Source organism: Xenopus laevis, chromosome 8S (assembly GCF_017654675.1).
Source record: "Xenopus laevis strain J_2021 chromosome 8S, Xenopus_laevis_v10.1, whole genome shotgun sequence".
NCBI classification, from domain to species: Eukaryota; Metazoa; Chordata; class Amphibia; order Anura; family Pipidae; genus Xenopus; species Xenopus laevis.
The window spans coordinates 100,498,210-100,508,911 of NC_054386.1; the positions used below are offsets into that span (position 1 = coordinate 100,498,210).

The 10,702-nt window shown below is 40.5% G+C and overlaps 1 protein-coding gene across 2 annotated transcripts in view; it reads right to left on the reverse strand.

Annotated features, from left to right (window-relative positions):
* The window catches only part of LOC121397582 (Fc receptor-like protein 5), a 31,736-nt gene extending 26,773 nt beyond the window's left edge, over window positions 1-4,963 (reverse strand). For both annotated transcript variants that reach the window (XM_041574522.1, XM_041574521.1), the window contains exon 1: window positions 4,913-4,963. In XM_041574522.1, the coding sequence (XP_041430456.1) occupies window positions 4,913-4,961 (49 nt within the window). In that variant the 5' untranslated portion in view covers window positions 4,962-4,963. The remainder of the gene's footprint in view (window positions 1-4,912) is intronic.
* Between the last annotated feature and the right edge of the window lie 5,739 nt (window positions 4,964-10,702).

Consider the following 10,702-nt stretch of genomic DNA (forward strand, 5'->3'; position numbering starts at 1 on the left):
CACCAGAAACACCAAACACCAAACACCAAACCAAACACCAAACACCAGGTTTCAAACACTTTTGGCACAATTACTCCCAGTTTGCAATGATGTCCATGCTCAATTGCATCAAGAACATTACCCCTTTGTGACTGCAACTGCACTTGTGCTCAAACTATATAGATCTCCACAAGTTAACTATCAGATTTTTCTCTTGAAGAAATACATAGATTAGAATTGTCAAAACGGATGTCAATTTTCACCAAGAAAGGACATGATCATTTTAATATGATCTGAGAAACTGTCACTTCATGATGGTGTAATTAACAGATTAGGAATAATCCTATTGAGACAGTTCAGGAGCATTTGCAGCATATCCATTGTGCAGCATTGGAAGATAAATTGATCAATATGATAAATATTCATCTCAAACAATGGTGCCTGTATTTTATGTAATATCAAAACTGCATAAGAACTCAGTCTCCCATCCAGGTCACCCAACAATCTTGGGCTTATTATGCCCAACAGAGAATGTGGAATATATATTTTTGAAAAATGCCCTTTTTACATACCCGTAAGGGCAGTAAAGTCACAGACATCCAATCACAATGGTTCCATTGAACTTATTCAGTCCAGTTGCTTTTGACTTAACTTTACTAGATACTACTGTATGTTGTGACTTGGATTAATAAGAATCACCATATGCATCCGTCTTCTTGGTCCAAAATGTGCAAATTCTTGTCCTCAATTAAGTGTCTCTTTTCCTTGAGCTGTAGATAAACTACTGAGTCCTGTCCTAAGAAATTAGCCCTTCTATGTTGTGCAATTCTCTAACTAGTTAAAGTAGTTATTTGGTTTTCCCCAAGTATAGATCTGTGCAATCTTCACGACACCTGCCTCAATGAGAAACATGGTACCAATGTGACTGGATCACACCTCTGTGAGTTTCAGTTAATATCTGCCTGAACAGTTCAATGAAACCATTGTGATTGGATATTGAAGGGTTTAAATGTATAGGAATTAACTCACTTAAACTGATGAAGCCACTCATCTACTGACCTTGATAAATGAAAATCCTCATATAAACAATATATAGTTTTTTTTATCTGTAAGTAAAGTTTTAGACATTTAATCTTAAGATTAGAGTTTCTTAGTTGTCCATGTTTTTCTTATAACCTGAATGGAACCTGTCTTCAGATGGATTCTCATGACGGTTATAGAGAGGCTTGAATAGTGTCATGACAGGTTTTTAATAAGATTCAGAATTCCTTTTTTTTTCAAATTGTATTTTTTTTTCTCTAAAAATTCGTGTTTTTCTAATATTAGATGTAAATAAATACACAACTATAACACTAAACTTCACCAAATTCGAGCAGTTGAGGTCCAATAGAAGTCAACAGGATCTGTGCTGATCATATTGAATATCTTTTTAACCATCCAGACTTATTTGCTAGTAATTGTCCAATAAACTATAATTTTTAGGAGTTCTGTTCTAACTTTTTTTATTCAGAGCTTTTAATAACTTTCATGCAATTTGATGTTTTAGAGAAATAAGGGGGAAGTAATTAAAATTGCAAGTGTTGATTAACATCACCTGCTCTGGAGTTTCATGAAATATTTTGGTGCAGAATTTTGCGATTGTGACAATTTTTTTTATAGACTGCGCATGTTTGCAAAAGCCATTTGCTCGCAAACTTTGAAAGAAAGGTAACAATAGCAACGGTCTATGCAAACATGCTAAAGAAACATATTATATCCCCCCCCCAAAGCTCTAATACCACTAAAATTTGACATTTAGGGGCCCATTCACTTAGCTCGAGTGAAGGAATAGAGGAAAAATACTTCGAATTTCTAAGTGTTTTTTTGGCTACTTTGACCATCGAATGGGCTACTTCGACCTTCGACTTCGACCTTCAACTTCAAATCGAACGATTCAAACTAAAAATCGTTCGACTATTTGACCATTCGATAGGCGAAGTACTGTCTCTTTAAAAAAAACTTCGACCCCCTAGTTCGCCACCTAAAACCTACCTAGGCCAATTTTTAGATAGAAAGAGGTATAATTAATTTATACCAATACCGCGCCAATACACTATTGACAAAAAAAAAAAAAGGGGGGGGGCTGCTTCCTTGAATATCACCGTTTCCCATAGGCTTCCTATCAATTTTTTGATCGAAGGATAATCCTTCGATCGATGGATTAAAATCCTTTGAATCGTTCGATCGAACGAATTGCGCTAAATCCTTCGACTTCGATATTTTAATTCGGCAGTCGAATATCGAGGGTTAATTAACCCTCGATATTCGACCCTAGATAAATTTGCCCCTTAATAAACGGGTCTCTGAAAGACCCATCAAACAGACTGTATCTGACCAACTTGACTTGGTTCATTGCATTCATGTTTAATCTCACAAAGCAAGTTAATCGCAAACAAAAAATTATAAAAATATAAGTCGTCTTGCAGCTTTCAGTGGCTGAAGTTTTTCATTCAAATGTTTGAATGTTTTTGCTTGATAAAGCTGGAAAATTTGTGTTTGAAAAATATGAAATAACATTCATAGGTTAGAGATGTCTGCCCAAATCAGTCATATCATTTCTAAAGATGTCCCCTGGTTTAATCAAAGGCAGTTTTTTTATGTTCCTTCAGAAACTGTGCCTTGTGCTGTCAGATCTCTAGAACTAGTTGCACATTGTGTAAGAGTTTTGCACAATTAACCAGAGATTCAGTCTTACAGGCTCTCAGCTCAGTTCTCGGAAAGAGAAGTAAATAAACTTCAGCTGCAACAGCTCACATTCTGCAAAAGTCTAAATGTCAGATAAGACAAGTGTCAAGATTACAAGATTCTGCAAGTGCATTTTTATTTTCTGCTAAATTGGGTGGGGGGGTTACTGTAGGAATACATGTAGGGAGACATATTGGAACATATCCGGAGTTAGTGCAAATGACAGTGACTAGATATTGTTTTGTTCTTGTTATCACATAGAATAGAGCAGCAAACCATACACAGGGGAATTGAGAGGGGTAAATACTGTAGGAATGAATGTCAGTACTCACACTCACAGTGATAAAGTCTATATTTTGTGTTAATAATGCTCATGTATTCTTGTATAAATCTATATTCATCCACCCAGTGACATCACGGCAGCAGTCTCCTCTCTACTGTATCTGGGTGTGTTCCTGCTGTCACAGTGTGAGTGTAGGGGGCCGATTCACCAAGGGTCAAATATCGAGGGTTAATTAACCCTCGATATTCGACTGGGAATTAAAATCCTTCGACTTCGAATATCGAAGTCGAAGGATTTTAGCGCAAATAGCTCGATTGAACGATCGAAGGAATAATCCTTCAATCGAACGATTAAATCCTTTGAATCGAACGATTTGAAGGATTTTAATCCAACGATCGAAGGAATATCCTTCGACCAAAAAAACTTAGGAAAGCCTATGGGGACCTTCCCCATAGGCTAACATTGACTTCGGTAGCTTTTAGATGGCGAACTAGGGGGTCGAAAGTTTTTTCTTAAAGAGACAGTACTTCGACTATCGAATAGTCGAATAGTTGAACCATTTTTAGTTCGAAGTCATAGTCAAGGGCGAAGTAGCCCATTCGATGGTCGAAGTAGCCCAAAAAAAACTTTGAAATTCGAAGTTTTTTTTACTTCGAATCCTTCACTCGAAGTAAGTGAATTGGCCCCTTAGTAAGGATGGGCCAGGGGGTCTGAGGACGGAAAAGAAGACGTGTGATTGGTGATTCCCTCCCTGTTAATTCTCAGGGTTGATATGTGATGTTCACTGCTGGGCCCCCAGGCAGAGCCCCAAGGAAATACAATATTATATAGAAAATTTAAAAGTACTCAAAAATACTTTGATACAAAATGGCCTGCTTTTTTTTTACTGTGTCCCTGACGAAGAGCCCCCAATTTAGTGGGGGTGGACACATGTTGCTTTTTCATGTAAATAAATAATTTTGTATCAAAGTATTTTTGTGTGCCCTGTTGTCTCTATATAATATTATAGTGCACAGGAATAGCTCAGAGATCCTCAGTTGTGTGTCCCTCTCTCATACCTCCCCATCCCCTTACCCACCATCTAATGCTTTAGGCAGAGATTTTTGGGCTCCTGTACCAGTGAGATAAGATTCCTCAGTGGCTTCTGACTCATCTCTTCCCATTGCCACACGGCACATAAACATGACATGGAGACATACAGTTCTATTCATACTATTCCTAAACTCATTCACTCCATGTCCTTCTTCTTTCTCTCACTTATGCCAAGTCCCAGGGCCGCTCCGGCCATGAGGCAAGGTGAGAATCTTGCCTCAGGCGGCACGGAGCGGCCAGTTATCAGGGGCGGCAAAAAGCCGCCTCTGGTAACTTTAAGAGCCGAATTTCCGTTTTTTAAAACGGAAATTCGGCTCTTCTAGCGCAGCGAGCGCAATAGCGCTCACTGCACTAGCAATGCGGCCCCTCCTCCAGCCGCTCCGACGCTGGTAGTTAGAAGAGCGGAGCAGGAGGAGGGGCGGCTTTGGGGCTGCTGCCTCAGGCGGCAGCAGCCCCTGAAACGTGCCTGCCAAGTCCCCCTAAATATTTGCTCCCAACCCCTATCTACTTGCCTTCCCTCATCATTAATAGATACACATGGGCAGCTTTCTGCTTCAATAGAGTAAATTATAACAGGAGCAGGAGTTACTCCATAATATCCCACAATCCAATGTGCAGATATTGCCAATTTTACATCCCTACAATGGAGGGAGGTATCTCAGTTTGATATGAAATAATAATAAATAGGTTCCCCCAGCTGCCGGTTATATACAGAAGCTCCTGTTCTATCAGTACATGTGTCTGGGATCCCTTATACTGGAGAAATAAATCATTATAGGAACATATTGTGGTACATTCAGCTGATAAGAGACTAATGGAATAAATGGTACTTACAGAGTAAAGGCATCAGTACGAGGGCTGTCATGGTGTTTGTTACCAGCATAGACTGACCACTGTCTTATTATTAAAAAATGAGAAGTTGATATTGAACTTCCTGTTTTTTTTATTAAAATGAAACGAAATATTTTTAAATTCCATATTTAAAGTGACACCAACACATTCCTATTAAAATCATAGGAACGTGTCAGAATCAAGTAGTCGCTGCACCCAGAATAGTTCCCCTCAAAGCCTCCCCCAGCCCCACGGACCTCCATTGACCCGACCCTCTGACGCTGCTAAAAGATCTGCTGTGCTGTTTCAGTGACGCTAGGCTGGGGGTGGCAAGATCCTTCCATAGGTTAATTACGAATGAAAACAGGACTCCAGCCTATGAAAGGATCGCTCCGCCCCCAGCGTCACAGGCAGAATATTAGTAACTGTGTCAGAGAGTTGGCTGTGCAAAGGTTCACGGGGCTGGGGGCGGCTTTGATGGAGGCTTTGAGGGAAACTATTCCAGGTGCAGCAACTACTTGATATTGACACGTTCCTATGATTTTTATAGGATTGTGTCGATATCGCTTAAAGGGGGAAATTTACTAAAGGGCGAAAATTCACCAGCGTTACTTCATTTTGACACTTCGCCGATTTACTAAGGGGCGTAAATTCGCTAGTGAAGGAGATAGACTCTGGTGCAACTTCGCACTCTAACGCCAGGTGAATTTTCTCACTGGCGAATGGACGTAACTACTAATTCACGAAGTTTTTGATTTTACTGACCGTTACCTCTATCGCCAGACTTGCCTTCACCACCTCAGACCAGACGAAGTGCAATAGAGTAGAAAGGACTTGGTCCAAAAAAAGTTGAAAATTTTTCTAAGTCCCAAAAAACGCTGGTGTCTCATTTACAGGGTGATAGGCTGGAAAAGATCGTAAATTTTTTTTTGGGTACCCTCCGTCCCCCCTATATTTGCACCTAAACTATACACTGGGAACATGTGTAGGGCAATATAACAACTTTATATAATTTTATTAAGGTTCCCTGGACTTGTGTAGTGTAATGTATTTGCTGCAGCATATACGCCATTGTACTTTAACTGCACGCCGTATGCTAATTAGGCATTGCTAATGTAACTTCAAACTGCTTATCGTATTTTCGCTAACGCAACTTCGCAAGCGTTCGGAACCCTGTGCTCAACTTCGGATCTTCGTGAATTACCGTTGCCCAGGCGAATTTATGCCTGGCAAAGTGTTGCGATCTGCGCGAAGCCAGCGCTGGCGAATTTTAGTGAATTTGCCCCCTAAGTGTAATAACCTCTGTAAAGTGCAAAATAACATGTTTCTGTTTTTTCACACTTTGGTTTTTGTTTTTCCTAGAACTCCAGCGTAGTTAAGGTTTTTAGGAATAAACTAGAGTGCTGATTAGTAAATGGAATACAATTGTTTGACTTTATCAGAAATAAATAAAGAAATATTTGGGTTCAATGCTCAATATCCATAGATCCTTGATTCCATTAATAGGTACAATTGTCTCTTTGGGTGTCTCTAATGGGACCTCTACTGAATGTCCAGTGACAGTGGGTGGCTTTTCTTGTGAGAACCTTCTAACACAATAATATAGTGAATAAAGTACCCCCTCTTGTAAAATATAAGGATATTATAAGTTACCGAGGAGTTTCATGACCATATAAAAGTACGAGGCCGAAGGCCGAGTGTTTTTATACAGGTCATGGAACTCCGAGGTAACTTATAATATCCTCATATTTTGCAACTGGGGGTACTTTATTTATTATAATACACAAATTTTAGTGAGTCATGTGACAGAAATGACATCACTACTCACCGTTTATAACTGATGACATCACTACTCACCGTTTATAAGGATATAATTTACAAGATATTCATGGCTTTTGTGTATTATAACACAATAATGTTGTCACAAAGTGCTGGTTGAGTAAAAAGACCCAGAGCAACAATATTTCACACTAATAACATGTAACACACTGATCACACAATTGGTAACAGTAAATACTGACAAGACAGAACATAAGTAACACTGAATATTGAGTGTGACATCTGAGCTGGAATACACACATCATTCAACATTAAGATGGATATACAATACATGAAAAACCTGAATGAACTGGAACTATGTGTTCGGCCTTCACTGCTTCACCCTGTGAACAAACTCATATACTGCAGAATTATTTGCACCCTGTTGGGGCCTAAAAGAAGTTTATATGATCCTCACATCTTGGGACCCACACCTAAATGCTATACACTGTATGTGTCTTCCTTTCAGTATAGTTTTGTTTCCTCTTACACAGTTTGGTGTTTCTTTTAAAAACTTGTAATGAAAAAACACTTGCTATGCCACATCTGATTGCTTGAAGGCTCTTCTTCTTCTAGACCGTTCAGATATGGCTAGGGCCTACCTCAGCTCTACCTTTGCTGAAAAAAAGGGTTACACACATGGGAAATATGGCTGTAATATATAGAGCAGTATAGTTCCACTAACATCTTAAAAACATCAACCATCTCCAAATCCACCCACTTGACTTCTGTAGACGCCAAAACAATTAAAGTGAAATCCAGGATATCATTTAAAGAGAATTGGTGCTTGTGAAGACTTACCCTGGTGGTCTAGTGGGCCGCCAGGGATGCCCGCTCCTCTTCGGTGCAAATGGCAGTTCCTTAGGGCGCGCGTGGCGCAAATCTCCGCTTCTTATAGGCGCATTGACGCTGGCGTGATGAAGTCAGCGCACAATAGTGGGAAATTCAAACACTCTTTAATGGGACTTGCCGTTTGATTCTTTGCCCGTTATTGGTTCATCCTAGTGAGTTCCTGGGTGCTATTCCTGTATTATTCTGATTTCTGTCGTAACCCCTGCCTGATTGACTACGCCAACTTCTGTGATCCTGAACCCTGCCTGGTAATCCAACTATTCTACTCTATGTAACCTGACCTGTGCCTATTTGGACAAACTCTTGATTGATCTCCCAGCTTTGACCCTTGCCTGTCTGACTCCGCTAGAATTCTGCCCACACCGACCCGGCCTGTTTGACTACGATTTTGTCTCAGCCTTGAACTGTGACCTTCTGCCCAAAGACTTTGCTTTACAATCGTGCCCCACTGCTCGTCCAGAACCTTCGCTTGGCTCCTCTCTTAATAAGACCTGCCGGCATCCGATTAGCCGAGGGCTCCTCCCGAAGGTGAAAGGCAGAAGCAAGAGCCAAGACCAGAGAGCTTAGCATTGGTTCTGGATTCTGGGTGCCGATTCGTGACAGTGCTATTGTTCCATTGCTCTCTGCACAGATCACCACCAGGCCAAAGTCAAGCAGCAAATATTGGATCCCAATGCTTCTTGTGCCTCCTTCTGTTCCCTAACCTGCATGTACAAATCATGGGATGCGTGAAGTATGTGGCTGCTAATCATATGAGTACACATGAAACCTCCATCTAAGCAGACTGATATATAGTATATATATTTAATGATTTCATCAATTGTGGACTTGTGAAGTTATATTTTGCAAGATTTAAAGACATGGATATTGGGCTGTGATAAAGTAACATACAACTTGATTAAATGAGAAATAAATAACACACCCCACTTACCCTGAATCCAAAAGTTCACCATATTGCTCCTCTTCCTCACGCTGCCGGTTGGAGTTTGTACCTCACAGGTATAATTCCCAGAATCCTCCAGCTGAGCTGAGGGGACTCCATATTGGTTGGATGAACTGAATCCCTGCACATTGTGCCCATTTCTGTTGAAAACAAACTGTAGCTCTGTAGTCTCTCTGTGTGGGCTGAGCTTTGTGTCACATGTTGTAGTCATGTGATCTCCTACTGTCACCTGATCTGGACTCACTTTTATTTGTGGAGAACTGAACATCTCTGTTACATGAACAAAATATTAATCCATCATTAAATAATTATGAAACAATTCAAAACAAAGTTTCTTTCTGAAGGCACTAAATGGCAGTGTGTTGGGAGTTTTCCTTATCTGCGAAGGTTTTTTTTGTAGATAACACTGTTCTGGGCAGTGTCATTCTGTGGCTACTAAAGCAAATAAAGTTCTTGTATAAAAAAGGGCATTAACTCAAGGGATGAAACATAATTGTGTCTCTTTATAGGTCCCTGGTGAGGCCTCATCTGGAGTATGGGGGCAGTTTTGGACTCCAGTCCTTAAGAGGGATATAAATGAGCTGGAGAGAGTGCAGAGACTAAGTGCAACTAAACTGGTTAGAGGGAGGGAAGAGTTAAATTATGAGGGGAGACTGACAAGGTTGGGGTTGTTTTCTCTGGAAAAAAGGTGCTTGTGAGGGGACACAGGGCCGCCATCAGGGGGCGACAGGGGGGACAAGTGTCCCGGGCCCGGGCTTGAAGGGGGGCCCGCAGTGCTGCACTTTTCCGCCTACCCGTTGTGTTATTTGCGCTTACCAGCTGCCATATATAATCCCACAGCTCAGCGCCAAAAGAGTCCTTCCATTCCGTTATGTATTATCAACCCGCCTACTTCCAAGCTATGCACACGCCCCTCTAACCTTTTGCAATAATAAGAAAGACCTCTTGATTCCGCCCATTTAGTGTAGCCTTCCATCTTTGTGTTTCCTATAGGCCGCTTTGCTCTGTCTGTCAGTGAAGCTCCGCCCTACTACTGAGGTAGCGCCACCCCCTGTCATAGTCGTCAAATCCTATTAGACGTAATTCTGACCCGCCGTTGGCGTGTTACTCACACCAATCTCCCGGTGATTGATTGACAGTTTACTAAATGTCACTGTGGGAAGACAATGAATTTCTCTGAAGTGTTTAAGCTTTCTAATCAGCTCTGCAAGTTCTACCCCAACGGGAAGTATCTGGTAAGTGAGCCCACTGCGGGGTTGTTTTGTCTGCGAGAGGCTTTCACTAAAACTTATTTTATCTTCTTGGGGGACAGGGGATTCTGGGAGTTGCAGTACAGACAGAAGAAGACAGAGGGGTTCACTCTGTGGTTACCATGACCACAGGGTCCCCTGTAAAAAAGTGTAGTTTAACAACACCTCAATTCACAGATTTGACCCTTCCCAATTTTTTTTAACTTGTAAGGGGGGCCTTGGCGCCAATGTTTTTTTAAAAAATATTTTTTGGGGCCCAATTTTTTTAACTTGTACAGGGGGCCCTTGCGCCAATGTTTTTTCAAAAACTATTCTTTGGGGTCCCAATTTTTTTTAACTTTTATGGGGGCCCTGGCACACATGTTTTTTTTTTTAACTTATCAGGGGGCCCTGACCATCAATAGCTTTTTATAACTTGTGTGTGGGGGGGTTACTTTTTTAGCGCTGATTAAAAAATTAATACTCTGGTTCTAAAGAACAACAAGAACATTTGAAATTCACTGATAATTTGAATCAAAAAGTCGATGAAATGGAAAAATAATCAATGGACATAAAAACCAATATATTTAAACAACATAAAATTGAGTTAAATACAGTTTATTATTGGTCTAGAATAGGTTAAAAATATAGGAAATCATATAACAGATCAAAAAAGATTCAATTCTCAGAAATATATATTAAAGACCCCCAAAGATAAACATGTCAGCTTTTCTGGTGCTGACTATGATAGTTTTGAAGAAATGGGTAATGGTGGCTGCTCCTCCTCTCCTTTGTCTTCATAGGGAAAATGAAATACATACACCCGAGACGTTTTCTCAGAACGCGAGATGTCCTCTGAATCCTTTTATCCTGCAAAAAACATGTATGGAAAAAAGAACAAATGGAGGAACAAAAGAAATTTCCTTTCCAGCAATTCAGCAATTCAGGAGA